General features: G+C 46.5%; 1 protein-coding gene across 1 annotated transcript in view; it reads left to right on the top strand.

Moving 5' to 3' along the window:
- The window catches only part of CFAP43 (cilia and flagella associated protein 43), a 368,309-nt gene that overhangs the window by 324,964 nt on the left and 25,437 nt on the right, over positions 1-17,908 (top strand). The window contains 1 exon segment of the mRNA XM_029610740.1: positions 8,658-8,822. Coding sequence (XP_029466600.1) covers positions 8,658-8,822 — 165 coding nt within the window.

Here is a 17,908-nt window from a genome sequence, read left to right as displayed (position 1 = left end):
TTCCCTGAGGGGCGGATTTTCAGAGCCCTGCTCGCCTAAATCCGCCCAAAACCGGGCGGATTTAGGCGAGCAGGGCCCTGCGCGCCGGTAAGCCTATTTTACATAGGCCTACCGGCGCGCGCAGAGCCCCGGGACTCGCGTAAGTCCCGGGGTTCTCTGAGGGGGGCGTGTCGGGGGCGTGTCGGGGGGCGGTCCCGGTCATCGCGGCATTTTCGGGGCGTGTCGGCAGCGTTTTGGGGGCGGGTACGGGGGCGTGGCTACGGCCCGGGGCGGTCCGGGGGCGTGGCCGCGCCCTCCGTACCCGCCCCCAGGTCGCGGCCCGGCGCACAGGAGGCCCGCTGGCGCGCGGGGATTTACGCCTCCCTCTGGGAGGCGTAAATCCCCCAACAAAGGTAAGGGGGGGGGTATAGACAGGGCCGGGCGGGTGGGTTAGGTAGAGGAAGGGAGGGGAAGGTGAGGGGAGGGTGTTAGAGGATTCCCTCCGAGGCCGCTCCGATTTCGGAGCGGCCTCGGAGGGAATGGGGGTAGGCTGCGCGGCTCGGCGCGCGCCGGCTATACAAAATCGATAGCCTTGCGCGCGCCGATCCAGGTTTTTTAGTAGATACGCGCGGCTCCGCGCGTATCTACTAAAATCCAGCGCAAACAAAAGTAGGCCTATTCGTGCTCCTTTTAAAATCCGCCCCTAAGTATAATTGATTAATAGCCATTAATGGACTTCTCCTCCAAGAACTTATCCAAACCTTTTTTGAACCCAGCTATACTAACTGCACTAACCACATCCTCTGGCAACAAATTCCAGAGCTTTATTGTGCGTTGAGTGAAAAAGAATTTTCTCAGATTAGTCTTAAATGTGCTACTTGCTAACTTCATGGAATGCCCCCTAGTCCTTCTATTATTCGAAAGTGTAAATAACCAAGTCACATCTACTCGTTCAAGACCTCTCATGATCTTAAAGACCTCTATCATATCCCCTCTCAGCCGTCTCTTCTCCAAGCTGAACAGCCCTAACCTCTTCATCCTTTCCTCATAGGGGAGCTGTTCCATCCCCTTTATCATTTTGGTCGCCCTTCTCTGTACCTTCTCCATCACAACTATATCTTTTTTGAGATGCGGTGACCAGAATTGTACACAGTATTCAAGGTGCGGTCTCACCATGGAGCAATACAGAAGCATTATGACATTTTCTGTTTTATTAACCATTCCTTCCTAATAATTCCTAACATTCTATTTGCTTTTTTGACTGCTGTAGCACACTGAGCTGACGATTTTAAAGTATTATCCACTATGATGCCTAGATCTTTTTCTTCTGTTATGATATCCTCTGTTTTATTTGCCATTCCTTTCCTAATAATTCCTAGCATTCTGTTTGCTTTTTTTTTTTTTACCTCCATAGCACACTGAACTGATGATTTTAATGTAATATCACCTGTGACACCCAGATCTTTTTACTGAATGGTAATTCCTAAAATGGAACCTAACATGGGTTATTTTTCCCTATATGCATCACCTTGCTCTTGTCCTCATTATAATTCATCTATCATATGGACACCGAGTTTCCAGTCTCTCAAGATCCTCCTGCAATTTATCACAATCTACTTGTGATTTAATTACTTTGAATAATTATGTGTCATTTGCAAATTTGATCACCTCGCTCATCATACTCCTTTCCAGATCATTTATAAATATATTGAAAAGCACCGGTCCAAGTACAGGTCCATGAGGCACTCCACTGTTTACCTTTTTCCACTGTGAAAACAGATCATTTAATTCTACTCTCTGTTTACTGTATTTTGACCAGTTTGCAATCCAAAAAAGGACCCTGCCTTTTCAGTTTCCTTAGAAGTCTCTCATGAGGGACTTTATCAAATGCCTTCTGAAAATCCAAACACACCACATCTACCGGTTCACCTTTGTCCACATGCTTATTAACTCCTTCAAAAAAATGTAGCAGATTTGTGAGGCAAGACTTCCTTTGGGTAATAGGCCACAGCCATGCTGGCTGTGGCCTATTAAATCATGTCTAATTATATGTTCTGTGATTTTATTCTTTATAATAGTTTCCACTATTTTTCCAGGCACTGAAGTCAGGCTCACCGGTCTGGATCACCCCTGAACCCCTTTTTAAATATCGGGGTTACATTGGCCACCTTCCAGTCTTCAGGTACAATGGATGATGTTAATGATAGGTTACAAATTACTTGTAATAGGTCTGAAATTTCATTTTTTAGTTCTTTCAGAACTCTGGGATGTATACCATCCGGTCCAGGATATTTGCTACTTTTCGGTTTGTCAATCTCGTGCCTACTACATCTTCCAGATTCACCATGATTTGGGTCAGTTCATATGAATCATCACCCTTAAACCATCTCCAGAATGGATATCTCCCCAACATCCTACTCAGTAAACACCGAACTAAGGAATTAATTTAATCCTTCCGCGATGGCCTTATCTTCCCTAAGGGGTAGATTTTCAAAACAGCATGCAGGCGTACATGTGTGTGCGCTACCCGGCGCACACACATGTATGCCCGATTTTATAACTTGCATGCACAGGCACTCTCCCATCTTACTTCTAAGACTTCTGGCTTTGGCACACAGACATTTCAAAGTGTGTTTTTGTTTGTATTAACAGTCTGCTTTTCAATTGACAGTGATAATTTGGAATCTTTTAGCATCTGGTGGTTGCTTGGATTGGCTGGGTAGCAGGATGACGTACTCCGAAGATGATGATGGTCCGCCAGAATGGCTGCAAGGGACGGAGTCCGCTCACGACATTTCAGATCCAGAAGAGGTGCCACTGGCCAAAGGTGGTTTAACTGTTTCACAGGGAAGAATTGTGACCCTTGCTTCCACATATGCTTAAAGAGCTAGGGATAAAACATCCCCAGGAAGAGTTGGACTAGGAAGGAGTGGACCCTGTCATGGACTCTTGAGAGATCCAGCTAAGGCTTTTCCTTTCCACAAGTCAGTAAAGTAGTTGGTCGTCAGGGAGTGGGACCCCGAGACTGGACTGAAAGTTGGAAGGACAATGATAAAGTTGTATTTGTTACCGGAGGACACACTTGAGCTTTTGATGCTTCCAAATGTAGCACTTCGGTCTTGGCAGTGACCAAGAAAACCACTATTCTGGTTCTGTATCTGAAGGGAATTATAGGATAGGCCCTTCGTGAGACCTTTTCGTAGAAACTGAAGGCCAAGTAGGCTGGATGCCTTCTTCAATACACCAAGGCTCAAAAATCCTTCACACCTTAACATAGGCCATAGATGTATGATTGCCTGGCTTGCAGCAAGGTGATGATGATATCTTTGGAATAACCCTTCCATCTCAAGCATCTCCTCTCAAAAGTCAAGCCGCAAGACAGAAGCGATGTGCATGATCCAAAAATATTGGACCCTGAAGTAACAGACTTGGAAGGTGAATGAACCTTAACGGTCTGTCTACTGCCAAGTTTAATAGGTCCATGAACCACGGCTGACGTGGCCACTCCAGAGCCACTAGAATCACTTCGCCCAGATGCTTCTTTATGAATCATAGCACTTTTTCCACCAATGGCCATGGGAGAAAGACATATAGAAGAATTCCCGGTGGCCACGGAACCACCAGAGCATCAATTTCTTCTGATCCGTGTTCTCGCCTGTGACTGTAAAACTGCACCACCTTGGAGTTTTGTTATCATCAAATCCATGTGCAGCATTCTCAACTGGGCCTGAATGAGATGCATTGCTTCCTTCAACAGCTCCCGTTCTGCGGGGTCCAACTTTTGCCTGCTGAGAAAATCCACCTGCATGTTCTCCACCCTGGCTAAGTGAGACACTGCCAGCTCTGCCAGGTGCTGGCCCCGCCAGTGAACCAACTCCTGAGAAACCATCCAACTTTTGGTCCCTCTTTGCTGGTTGATATACGCCACTGTCATTGCATTTTCCAATAGAACTCGCACTGCCTGACTTTGTAACTGGGCCAGAAAGGAAAGGCTGTCTTTGGGGTAAGGTGCAGGGAGTGTTCCTGGTCTCTCCTCCAAATATGATTCCGTTTCTTTGAGGGGCAAAACACTTGAGGCCGCCAGTACGGAAATGATGTCCTTCATGGAATCTTAATTTAGTTTTGTGGGTGTTGTGTGAGGCTCTGTTCAAGCCATTACAGAGGACAAACCTAAAGGAGTTAGCCCTGAAGGTGGTTTTTTTTTGTTAGGGATTTGTTCAGCCAAAATTTCAGATCGTCAAGCATTATCTTGTAGAAAGATCCCTTTCTGTAGTTTATGGAGAATGGGGTGTCATTGCGAACAGAGCCCTCATTTCTGCCAAAAGTGATTTCGGCTTTTTATCTTAGTCAAACAGTGGAACTTCCCAATTTTCCTAATTTGAATTTGTCATTGCCACACATGAGGGAACTTCAGGTGTTGGATATGAGGTGGATGTTGTTGAAATATCTCAAGGTTATTTAGATTGTAAGCTCTCTGGGGATAGGGAAATACCTCCAGTACCTGAATGTAATCCGCTTTGAAGCGCTGAAAAAAAAAAGTGCAAAAAGCGGAATATAAATCTAAATAAATAGATTCCAGAGATCGGATCATCTCTTTGTGCTTTGGAATGGACCTAGAAAAGGGTGCAAAGCGTCCAAGGCTACTATTGTGAGGTGGCTGAAGAATGCAATTGGCTCGGCATACATTTGTAGAAGTTGTCTGTTACTGGAGGGTCTAAGGGCTCACGCTACTAGGGAGCAGGCAACCTCATGGACTGAGTATCAGCTGGTCTGTCCACAGGAAGTCTTTGCATACTTTTGCCAGACATTACTGTTTGAATGTCAGAGATCCAGACTCCACGAGCTTCGGAGGGAGTGTATTGTGAGTGGGGCTATCACATTCCCACCCAAAATAGGGGAGCTTGGATAGATCCCAGGAGTCTGGACTGATCTGGAGTATGAACAGGAAAGGAAAATAGGTTCTTACCTGCTAATGTTCATTCTTGGAATACCACAGATCAATCCAGAACCCTGCCTGTTCAGTAAAGCCCACTCATCATGGCAGTATATAAATGATGCAGAGTGGTTTCTTTAGTTGAATGATATTCTACTTAGTATTGTTGGAACAAGTTTTCGATAGAGGCTCTGTCTTCCTCCTGCTGATTGAGGGCCTTGGTTATTATTATTATAGTTATACTTATCCTGGCTTCCGTACAGGTCAAACTGAGGGACTGCAAGTGGCACACAAGGTTAAGTAGCAGTGTCAGTAAAGCTTTTCTTCTCTGCTGGCAGGGAGGCAAAATCCAGGAGTCTGAATTGATCTGTGATACTGCAAGAATGAAAATTAGCAGGTAAGAACCTATTTTCCTCTCTCCAGCCAAGTGGAAGCAGAAGTTGCATGCATATATAAAGAGTGCATCTCTCATGTATTCTTCACTGTGGCCATGCCAACCAGTGCAGAGAATAATGTGAGAGCTGCAGTGCCTCCGATTCACTGCCCTTGCAAAAGTTAGTCAGACCCTGGCTGCAGTGGCCCACATCTCTCTGTCGCCAGCAGCTTTCTAATACAGATTTGTAGAAGGGCATGCTGGCAGTTAGTGCTCTTGAGATGGTGATCTCTCTACTCCAGAACAATCTCTCCTTCCTCCATATCTCACAGCCTGCAATCTCACCACAGAACATGGGAGCAGGGGGAAATGTATAGCTCTCTCCAAGTTTCCTAACCCCACGCTCTGCTGAAGGTGGAAAGGGGTCATCTTATAATCTCTCTCCTTCTGTCACTGAACTACTACACTACTATGGGTCTTCCATTGCTCCTACCATGTGACAGGGTACCGATAGCCCCTGTCACATGGTAAGGGCAAAAGGCCATCAGCGCCTTATTGATTAGTGGTAGTCCATGGCCCGAGAGTGGGAGATCGCTCCCAGGACTCCTGTTGAACCACCAGGCACTTTAGGAACGTTTTGGGGGGTCGGGAGGGTGGGGGATTCTAAATAATTAGATTTAAAGGGTCAGGGTGGGTTTGGGGTTTTTTTTCTGTGTGCTCTTTCTTCCCCCACCCCCCCCCCAAAACGATAAGAAAACCATACAAAAATTTCATGGGGTTTTCCTATCACTTTCGGGGACCCCCTGATACTTGATGGATTAGAAAATATCATACGATATTTTCATCTGTCAGAAAAACGATGCACCATCCCTAATATTTTTCCCATTTTTTTTCCTTTTAAGTTGGATCTAGGGGCACTTTATCAAAAGAAAATTTGAGTGCTGTTGGACGATTGCACTGGAAAGGGAGAAATCTACCTTATAAATGGCCTGTGACCGACGGCCCGCAAATGCGCAGTAGAGCGCAGCTCTACTGCGCATGTGCGGGCAAGGACGTTGGTCAGAAAAAAAAATGGCGGTGGGGCGGGAGGAGAAGCAGCGGCGCCGCTACTTCTCCTCCCCAGATCTGCCGGCAGATCTCGGGGGGGGGTGTCACTCCCGCGCCCCCCCCCCCGAGATCTGCCGGCAGGAGCGGGAGGAGAAGTAGCACCGCTACTTCTCCTCCCCAGATCTGCCGGCAGATCTGGGGAGGGGAGGGGGGCGCGGGAGTGACACACCCCCCCCCCGAGATCTGCCGGCAGATCTGGGGAGGAGAAGTAGCGGCACCGGCAGGAGCGGGAGGAGAAGTAGCACCGCTACTTCTCCTCCCCAGATCTGCCGGCAGGAGCGGGAGGAGAAGTAGCGGCACCGCGCGCGCTCGGTGCCGCTACTTCTCCCCAGATCTGCCGGCAGATCTCGGGGGGGTCACTGCCGCGCGCGCGGGAGTGACCCCCCCCCCCCCCCCCCGAGATCTGCCGGCAGGAGCGGGAGGAGTTAATGGAGCCGGGTGAGGGTTGCGGGAAGTCGCGCTTACGGCGCCGGGAGGAAATGGAGGTGGGTGAAGGGAGGGACTGAGTGAGTGGGAGGGAGGGAGAGGGGGACTGAGTGAGTGGGAGGGAGGGAGAGGGGGGACTGAGTGGGAGGGAGTGAGGGAGAGGGGGGACTGAGTGAGAGGAGAGGGAGGGTGTGGGGAGGAGTGGGGGAGGGGGGTGGTGAAGAGTGAGGGGAGAGAGAATGAGGGGGAGGTGAGAGACAGAGGGATGTAGCCCGTTTTAACGGGCTTTACGGCTTGTCTTATATATCACATGCATGCACCCCCTATCACCCAACACACACCTGTTCCCACCACACCAGAAACATTGGTTTAGAAGTTCGTTTGAGCAAAGGGGTAGCATCCCATCTTAATGTGGCGCCACCCCGGTGTACCTGTCCTGCATGGCTGGGGCCATAAAAGAATTTGTAAATTCTTTAGAGCAGGGGCCCTGGCTGGCTCTTCCATCCAGTTCTTTCCTCAGGGGTGTGGATCTTTTTTTATGATGGGAAAGAGTGAACTTTCAGGGCCCAGAGCTGGGGTGCTGACTTACTTTTGGTTGTGCTTGGGAGAGGGGCAATTTTCTTCACTGTGTGTGTTGTGTGCCCAAATAAACACGCTGGACTCACATGATTAGCATCCAGAACAATAAAGTCTTTACCGTTAGCACTGATGCAAACGGCACGATGAATACAGTTTCAAGCCTTCCTTGAATTCTTTACAGTTTTTTCCCTCTATCTGTGCAGGAGTCTTAATTGTAGGCTTGGGATTGCTCCATCCTCCTGATTTTAGTTGGACTGGAGGTTCCCGGAAGAAGGGCAACCCTACACTGGTGGGAATGTCCTTCCAGGATGGGCAAAATCTTGTCCTTGCATGGAGTAAATTGACTCTCTCCCCAGGGGGTGAAGACGCGAGATGGGTGTCCTCAATGTTATCATGGGGATTTGGACACTGACAGCAATACCTTTTAGTCTGACAAACTGATAAGTATGGGAGTGACCTGCACGGTGCGGCAGATACTATCATAAACTTGCTGGGCAGACTGGATGGACTGTTTTGTCTTTTTCTGCCGTCATTCTATATTTCTGTGTTACACACAGTCAGCAGATCTTCAAATTCCTTTTAGGTTTCTCACAGTCTCTGGACCCCTGATGGGAGGAATTCCTGGATGCAGGTGACTTACCCTGCTCCAATGCAGGAAGGAAGGGGTAGGCAAAACAATCTTCCTCCTGGATGTCTCAACTTAATGTCCTTTATCCCTTAACTGAAAATAATACCGGAGTTACTCCTTGCAGCTTGTCACCACCTCAGATGGGCAGGTCTTCCCTATCCCCGGGTGTCCCAGACACACAGGGTTCTCCATGCCTTGAATCCAGGAAAGGCCCAGGTGTCCAGCAAGGCTTCTACCATGAAAATGTCAAAGTCCCGAAAACAACCCGGAGGGATATCCTAACCAGCTAGTGAGAAGGAAATCCCTCCCGACCATGGTTAGGATCCACAGGCTGGGTTAGCCTGATTCCTCTGACTAGGCCTGGAAAACATGAAAAAAGGTGACACTCATCACTGCCTCCTAACTCTTCCAAAACCATAAAGGTCTGCCCACAGACTCTCAGGAGAGAGCTGTTCTAATGCCCATTCCAGACTCCCACAAAGGGAGGAGCTGAATTTGAATGGATCCTCCCCCCATTAACTAACCTATTCTTTTTAGCATTTCCCAGGTTTACTGGTAACCGAAAAAGGCTCTCAGTTACATTAAGAGTTTTGGTCTGCTGGAATTCTCAGTATTAATATTTTTTTTCCCAGACTCTTGGAGAACAGAAAATTGCTAGCATGGTAGAAAGCAAAGATTTCCGCAAGGGGATAATTCAACTAGAGTGGGAACATAAAAAGCTGAGGATGGAAATGGAGGACCTTCACCAGAAAGTCCGGGATATTCAAATGCTACGTATCACGAAGGAGCTCCAAATAGTAAGATTCTCTCTTGTTCTTAAATTTTACTCTAAAAATTAGTTTTATAGTACATCATATTAGCATTGCTAACATTTTCTCTTTAGAAGGGAAACTATTTTCTTTTTGTGGCAAAAATGTAACCATTTTCACACTGTCTTCTTACATTTCTACTGCATTTCAGTTGGAAATTAATTGCATCTTTCATTCATTGAGAACTGTATTTATTTATTTATTTATAGCCCATTTTTTCATGCACTTCAAAGCGGATAACATTCAGGTACTATAGAAATCTCCCTATTCAGACGGGGCTTACAATCTAAGGGCTAGAACTGCTAAGCTGTGATGTGGCTGTAGAATGCGATAAACGTTATTTATCACACGATATAGATATAGCGCGGTGATATCGCGTGGTTTTTTTTAAAACAAATTTCACCCCTGAAAATTAGCTGTTTTCCATGCATAAAATTTTCTAATGTATGCCAGGCAGCTAATGCATAGGCAATTCAATGCAAATAAAATAACATGGCTGACTTTGAAAAACTCAGCTACATTAATTTAGCGCAATGCAGGGATGTGTAGTTAATTTTTCCTGGAGATACGAGGATACTAATGTGCATCCCGATATCCCTGGAAGGCCTGTTAAAGATGCAGGCCTCCAAATAAATACACTGCCTTAAAGTGCACAAACGACCCTAGGAGTCTTGGTAGATTCCTGTCTTCCCCAGAGACCCTGCAATAAAAAAGTAAAAAAAAAAAAAAAGATTGGCTGATGATGCCCCACCCCCTTCCCCATGCCCCAACCAAAGACTTCCGACACAGAAATATACCCCGTTAAGTAACCCCACACACTCTCCCCTTCCTCTGGACCCTCCCTTCAAAAACAAATGGTCCTGGTGGTCTAGGGTAGATTCCTCCCCCTCCCTTATTTCAAAATAAGTCCCTGGTGGTCTAGGGCCTCTGGATCCCCTACCCCACCACCAGATCCCCCATACTATAAAAAGAATCATTGGTGGTGCAGGGGGTGCCCGGAGTGCCCTCTACCTGCAGGCCTGATCAAATCCATTTTCCAAAATGACATTAATTAGCCTCTGCCCCTATCATGTGATAGAAGCAAAGATCAGTCAAAGCCATTTTGGAAAATGGTGTTGACCAGGCTCAGAGCTAGGGGGTGTGCTGGGCCCTCACTGCCCTACCAATGTGTCATGGGTTGCCAGGTTGAAGACTAGATACACCCCTATAGGTGTAGTGCAGGACTGCAAGGCTGGGCAAAGGCCAGTCTTCTGCCTAGCTAGCCCCTTTCCCCACAGGTTGAGCCCTTGGGTTCTGGGAGCTGGTAGTGCTTGGCTGCAGCAGCAGTACATCATAGCTGGAAGCTGGACTGGTGTTGGACTTGGCTGCAACTGGCTGAATGAGACTGGACAGACTGGGCAGGCAGTACAGGCTGGACAAAGCTGGACAAGACTGAATTTGAGGACTGGATACTGGAGCAAGAGGTTAGTCAGATACTGAGCAAGGGCTGGAGCAGGATACTGAGCAGGGACTGGGGCAAGGCAAGGAAAGGCAAAGCAAGGAATCAATACTGGGGAGTAGACTAGGCAGGGCACAACAAGACAGGACTAGACAAGGCAGACAAGGACAGCACTGGACAGGGACTAGACAAGGACAACACAGAACAGAGAACACTGAGGCCCAGAGGCAACAGTATAGAAGGCCCATAAACCACTAAGCATATGGCTTGATGGCCAAAAGGCAGGATAAGACCTGGGTAGGCCTTAGAGCAAGGTGCAAGGTAGGAGCAGGCCTAGAGCCACAAGGCAAGGTAAGGCCTGAGTAGGCCATAGAGCAAGGTGTAAGGTAGGAGCAGGCCTGGAGGCCACAAGGCAAGGTATAAGGTAAGAGAAGGTCCAGAGGCCACAAGGCTTAAAGCAAGGTAAGATCAACCAGGTCAGAGAACCAAGGGTGACTCCCTGAAGAGGCATCTAGGGATTGGCAAGGCAGGGTTAAATAGGGCTGGAGGTTGGGTGTGGTCTGAGCAGTGAGGAGGAGCTTGGCAATACTGGAGGTGAGACTTGCTGAGGATCCATGGTAGAGGGAAGACTGAACCAGGGCACAGAGAGCCTGTGAAACTGTGACACCAATGCTTCTTTTTAAATTAGGGGGGATCCGGCATATTGTGGGGGTGCCTGGGGGGCATACTACCATGTTTTTGATTGTGGTGGTGGTCGGGGGGGGGGAGGGGGTTAATGCAAAGGGAAGAGATTTGGGTAGGGGGCAGGTCAACGCCATGCGATTTAAAACATTTTTTTTTACTTTTTTTTATTGTGGGACCACCTCAATAGGCAGCCTCCAGGTGGACAGGGATCTACCAAGATCCCCAGGAGGGCCATAGCCACTTTGCAGAGAAGGGAGGTGAATTTTGGACTTTGAGCTTTTAAAAGTAATGGCAGCCCCAACCAAGGTGGGCTGTTATCACACACCTAGACCCCATTTTAAGGCGCAATTTGCTATTCGCATTTCTCCTCCAATAAAAAATTGCATAGCGAGTCTATGATGTTTTGTTGGAGAGGGATCAAATATCATGGGAACACCCCCCATAATATTTTGTCCTTCCTGCGATAACATTTCTTGGGTTAGTAAATGACCCCCTAAATTTATACCTAAGGCAATGGAAGGTGAAGTGACTTGCCCAAGGTCACAAGCAGCGGTCGCAGAATTTGAACCCTGGCTATTCCTGCACTCCAAATCTCCATCTTAAGACTTATTACAGATTGGCATATATATTTTTCAAATTGCTGACAATATAGTATGCAAAGAAATTTCACATTACTTGAGAAGCTTGCAATCTGTTACATATCTATAGTTCTTATCCCCATATAAAATACAGTAGGCACTGGCAGTAAACGTATACATTAGGTAAAGAAATGGGACAGAATAGGTGGGTCAGACGGTCCTTATCTGCCATTATTGTGTTTCTCCAAGGATAAGTAGCATAATAATGCATACAATTGGGTGTCATCAATTGTGTGGATGGTCATCCTGTTGTTCCGGGAGAACATCTCTTACAGGTAAAGGTTTGCTTTATTTGAACATTATCTTGTATTTACCAACCAAAATGATAAACAATCAATGTCATGGTCGCATGCAGTGCCCTTTATAAGCAATATATTCAAAACCAAGAAGATAAAAAAAGCTAGTTCAGAAAGTATATTTGAATCTGTTGCTGTCAGCACACTTCACTAACTCACTAGTTATTACATCTTCAGTTCCTGATCCTTTAACTTACACCATAGAGAGTGCATCTATTATACATCTCATGGGCTACATTTAAGTAAAACCTCCCAGATTCCCTTAAAAGCGCCATGGTTAAACCTATTCTAAAGAAGCCTCAACTGGATCCGACCATCCTGTCCAACTACCGACCCATCTCTAACCTGCCTTTCCTGGCCAAGGTCATCAAGAAAACAGTTAACCATCAACTTTCAGAATTCCTAGAAAACCAAAATATACTTGTTCCTGCTCAACACGGGTCCAAGAAATTTCACAGCACTGAATCACTACTACTCACCCTCACAGATACAATACTTCAAGGGTTTTGCAAAGGTACTTCCTTCCTCCTAATACTTCTTGACATTTCTGCCGCATTTGACCCTGTCAACCATGAGATCTTAATTCACAGAGTAAGAGAAATTGGTCTCAATGGCACCATCCTCCAATGGTTTCAATCATTCCTCCCTAACAGATCCTTTAAGGTAACCTACAATAGTACAACATCAGAACTAATACCCCTCTCACAGGGAGTCCCACGAGGCTCATCCCTATCCCCTACCCTCTTCAATATTTATATGCTGCCATTATGCAACTATTTGGACAAATCAGGCCTTTCCTATTTTCCATATGCCGATGATGTTCAGATTCTGTTTCCCATCAGAAATAGCATCAGTAATACACTAAGCCGATGGGAAACATACCTTACTGATATAAAATGTATCCTCACCCAAATGGCGCTCACGCTCAACCAGAGCAAAACGGAAATTCTTCACCTTTCCAGCAAAACTTCAACACCCCCCACTGACCCTACAACACCGCTCAAATACAAACCAATCACAACGGTTAGAGACTTTGGAGTCACCTTGGACAAGGACTTCATTTTAAATATCATATCAACACACTGATAAAAGAAGGTTTCTACAAACTACAAATCCTTAAGAAACTCCAACCCCTGCTATATCCCCCGGATTACCAGACAGTACTACAATTCCTCCTCTTCGCCAAGTTAGATTACTGCAACACCCTCCTAATAGGCCTGCCCGCTGCCACCCTCAAGCCCCTCTAGCTCCTTCAGAATGCAGCCGCAAGATCACTAACAAATAGCAAAAAAACAGAACACATCATGCCCCTACTCAAACAACTTCACTGGCTACCCATGTCATTCAGATCTCAATATAAGATCCTCATGCTCATCCACAAAGCAATCCACAATGACAAGGCCAGATGGTTACAAGAACCACTGCACCCCTGCAACCCTACAAGGAACCTCCGCTCAACCAACACAGGTTTACTTAAAACTCCTTCCATTAAGGAAGTTCATCGAGTCTCCACAAGAGAACGCGCTGCTTCAATAGCAGGCCCCCACATCTGGAACAACCTCCCGGCTCCTCTCAGAACTGACCCCTCTACGCCTTCCTTCAGAAAGAATCTCAAAACTTGGCTCTTTAGGAAAGCATTCTCTCCAGAAAATTAATCCCCGGTTCCCTGTCCCCCCCTCCCTCCCACCCAACTCCCCCCCCCCCCCCCCCCCACACACACTTTTTGTTACCCTCCCTTGGCACAGGCAGTTCCCCCCCTCTCTGCCATTGTACATAGTAAGTTAAATTCAGAACATATTTACTGTTAGTAAAGTTATTATGTAAAGCAGGTTCTTTATATTTACTTGGTTAATCTGTTATACTTTATCATGTCACCAAAAGGCTTGCCTTTAGACATCCTGTTGTATGTAAGCCGGTGTGATATTTCGAATCGAATATCGGTATAGATAAATAAATAAATAAATAAATACGATTTTTAGCTATGTTACAGGCCGATACAGTAAAACCTTCGGGAGAGCCGGCGCTCCAAGGTGAGTGCCCACTCTCCCGATGCGCACACAGGCCACTCTCCTGTGCGTGCGATTTAGTATGCAAATGAGGGCCCACCGTAAAAAGAGGCGCTAGGGACACTAGCGCGTCCCTAGCGCCTTTTTTTTTGACAGGAACGGCGGCTATCAGCGAGTTTGACAGCCGGCACTCAATTTTGCCGGCGTCAGTTCTCAAACCCGCTGACAGCCACAGGTTCAGAAAACGGACGCCGGTATAATTGAACATCCGTTCAATTATACCGGCGTACAGAAAAGCAGAAAAACAGTTTTCTTTTTTCTGCTTTTCTGTACACTTCCCTGGCGCCGGCAGAAATTAACACCAGCCTTTGGGCAGGCGTTAATTTTTTAAAGTAAAATGTGTGGCTTCGCTGCACATTTTGCTTTCTGGATTGCGCGGGAATAACTAATAGGGCCATTAACATGCATTTGCATGTTGCGGGCGCTATTAGTTTTGGGGGGGTTGGCCGCACGTTTTCGATGCTCTATTACCCCATACTGTATAAGGGGTAAAGCTAGCACGTCGAAAACGCGCGGCCAAACCCAGGCTAACAGTGCTGTACTGTATTGGCCCGTTAGTCAGAAATGCATAGACAAGTCAATTTTAAAATGAGCACATGGGCGCACACATATGAGTGAACAAGCAGAGATATATATGCGTGCTTTTACATGCATATGATTTAAAATACATATAGGGGTAGATTTTCAAATAGCGCGATTTGGCGTACTTTTGTTGGCGCATCAGGCGCCAACAAAAGTACGCTGGATTTTAGTAGATACGCGCGTAGCCGCTAAAATCCGGGATCGGCGCGCGCAAGGCTATCGATTCTGTATAGCCGGTGCGCGCCGAGCCGCGCAGCCTACCTCCGGTCCCTCCGAGGCCGCTCCGAAATCGGAGCGGCCTCGGCGGGAACTTTCTTTTGCCCTCCCCTCACCTTCCCCTCCCTTCCCCTACCTAACCCACCCGCCCGGCCCTGTCTAAACCCCCCCCCCCTTACCTTTGTCGGGGAATTTACGCCTCCCGGAGGGAGACGTAAATCCCCGCGCGCCAGCGGGCCGCTAGCGCGCCGGGACGCAACCTGGGGGCGGGTCCGGAGGGCGCGGCCACGCCCCCGGGCCCGCCCCCGAAACGCTACATCCCACCCCGAAAACACTGCGCGGATCGGGCCCGCCCCCCTCGGAAAACCCCGGGACTTACGCGAGTCCCGGGGTCTGCGCGCGCCGGTAGGCCTATTGAACATAGGCACACCGGCGAGCAGGGCTCTGAAAATCCGCCCCATAGTGTGCATAAGTATGCTTCTAATTTTAAGAGGTTACTTGAGCAAACCTACTTCACGTATCTTCCACGGACTTTGCCGTCTTTAATACGTGTATCTAAGCGGATTTTAAAACATGCTCGTGCGAGTGATATTCCCAGTTTTTCCAATGACTCCATCAGATTGCCCAGTCAATATCGAGGTCATCCAGACCCTCTGGTTCTTCATCCTGCACGCCCCCCCCCCCCCCCCAATTGACCCGGATGCCTCACTCTGTCGTGTAAGCCCAAAAATGCAAGATCTGCAGACTTGCTCCTCATTAGGAGCAGCAGTAAAGTTAGGCGGCTAACAAGCCATCTTGCACTGCAGCCTCCGGTTGTAAAATATGGAGTTATGTGCGTAACAATAGGCCCCATCCCAGAACTCCCATGCCCTGCCCCTCAACTCCACCCTTTTTTGTTACTCATACACATGAATATACACACATAACTTCTGGCTTTTAAAATACATGTTGCTCACACACAGTCCACATACTGTACCTGCGAATGTAGGCTTTTTAGCATGAGCAACACTTTTTTAAAATTTAGTCCTAAGATTTCTACATGATACTGTAGTTCAGTGGTCATCTGTTTTCCATATGGTAGTTTACCATCTTGCCAGGTTTTCAACACATCCAAAAATGACAGTATTTGAATATTAGTCAAGAAATAAAATCACGTGGCTTAGCAATAATGTTAATTCTGCACAGATTTTTAGGAACAAGTAAATGTACATTTGTGGCAAACATCATTGAACAAATGAACAACACTTAGGGCTGATTTACTAAAGCTTTTCTCACATTCTGTCTCTGGGTAAAGAATATTTTATGCAGGGGTAGGCAACTCTTGTCCTCAAGTGCCACAGACAGATCTGGTTTTCACGATATCCACAATGAAGATGCATGAGATATATTTGTACGCACTGGAGGAAGTGCATGCAAATACATGTCATGTATGTTCATTATGGACATCTGTCTGTGGCACTTGAGTTCATGAGCTGCCTATCCATGGTTTAATGGCTCAGGCCCTTGAACACGTAACATCAATCTGTGTTTACCGCATGTTAAACCAAATTTCCACAGTTATGTAACAGCATTTAAGACAGTGTCAGGTGTTAGTGGAATGTAGCTACATTGTACATTTTTTGGGGGAGGGAGGCAGGATCAGGAAATGGTGGCGGGTTATTTTTCTCATCCCATAGCTACACAACATTTGTTCTCCATGGACAAGTATGCAATACAGCCACACAAGTGATTGACATCAGTTCCCAGCAACAAATTCGGGCATGCTCTCCATATATGGCTCAGAAAGTTCTTGAACATTTAACTGAGCATGTATCGGCATTCCCGCCAATGACTCTCTCTCCTCATATCGTCAGTTTTACTTTCTGCTTTCACGAACACAGGGTACTGCTCCAACTCTTTCTCACAAGATGTCTACGAATAAAGGTAAAAGGCCTTTTAAATTATACGATCATTGTAGAAGGAAAATGTCTAGCAGAGACACCTACCAGCTATGCTTCTGCTTTTTGGGACCAGACATAAGTCCTGTGGCAGAATGTCACCTAGGGCTCAAGTTTACAGGGAACTAAAAATGAAATATGAGATTGCTTATGCCAGCGATGCTCAAAAGTAAAAAACGAAATTGAAAAAAATGAAAAAACTTGACCAGCCAAAGAAAAAAATCACCTGCTCACTCCTCATCCCACATCTCTACTTTAAGGGAGGAGAATAGCGGCCATTTGCAGGTAAAGCACAAAAGGCAAGGAGAATCCCTAATTAGAGATTCCAATAAAAAACCTCATTGTGAAGACTCGCATCATATAAAAAAGTCAGCAAATAGCGCTAAGTGAACCTAGATGCCAACTTCAGTGCAGCTCTTGCCAAAACAAACATTGGTGCAAAGTTCAGCGGAATTGACACAAAGTAAACCCACCTATGCGCCGAAACTGAATACGATGGCGCGATCTTCAAGTTTGGTACTGCGCAGGGGGCGACATCACCTGCGCCAGAGACATCTGCACAGAGAACATCTGCGTGGAGTGCATCGGCGCCAAAGACATCTGCTCCGAACACATTGGTGCCGAGGACATCTGCGTTGAGTGCATCTGTGCCAACATCACCAACGCAGAAGAATAGGTCGCCACTAACATCAGGATATAACTCAGAGGACTTATCGGTGCCTCAGTTAAGCCCAATTAGTGATAATTCTAAGCATTCCCCTACTGCAAGCTCAGGGGAATCTGAATTACATACCAAGGCAAAAAGAAAGTCTCATCACGTAATCACATTCTCAGATTCCTATTCTGATTACCCAGATGAAGAGACACATCCAAAACATCAAGGAAATCAATAGATATCGAGTATGACTCTGGGAACATAATTCTTCCCTTCCCAAAAAAAAGAAGAAATTCCTTCGTAAAGAAGATGTGGTCAGATTTCATTAAAGGATAAATGAAAGATCCAAATCAGCTACCACAGAAAATAAATATCGAAATGAGCATTTGAAACCCACCACCTATAGGATTCACAATATGACACAGATGATACCTGTCATACTTTTATTTCAATTATAACCTAAAATTGCCCAGTCAGTGTATCTCATAGCATATAAACATCAAAACCTAACCAACAGAATTGGGAATTCATTTATTAATAATGTGAAACCAGACCTCATATA

The sequence above is a fragment of the Rhinatrema bivittatum genome, chromosome 7 (assembly GCF_901001135.1).
Source record: "Rhinatrema bivittatum chromosome 7, aRhiBiv1.1, whole genome shotgun sequence".
Taxonomy (NCBI): Eukaryota; Metazoa; Chordata; class Amphibia; order Gymnophiona; family Rhinatrematidae; genus Rhinatrema; species Rhinatrema bivittatum.
The sequence above is the reverse complement of the archived record's forward strand: the minus strand, read 5'-3'. Positions and strand labels throughout refer to the sequence as shown.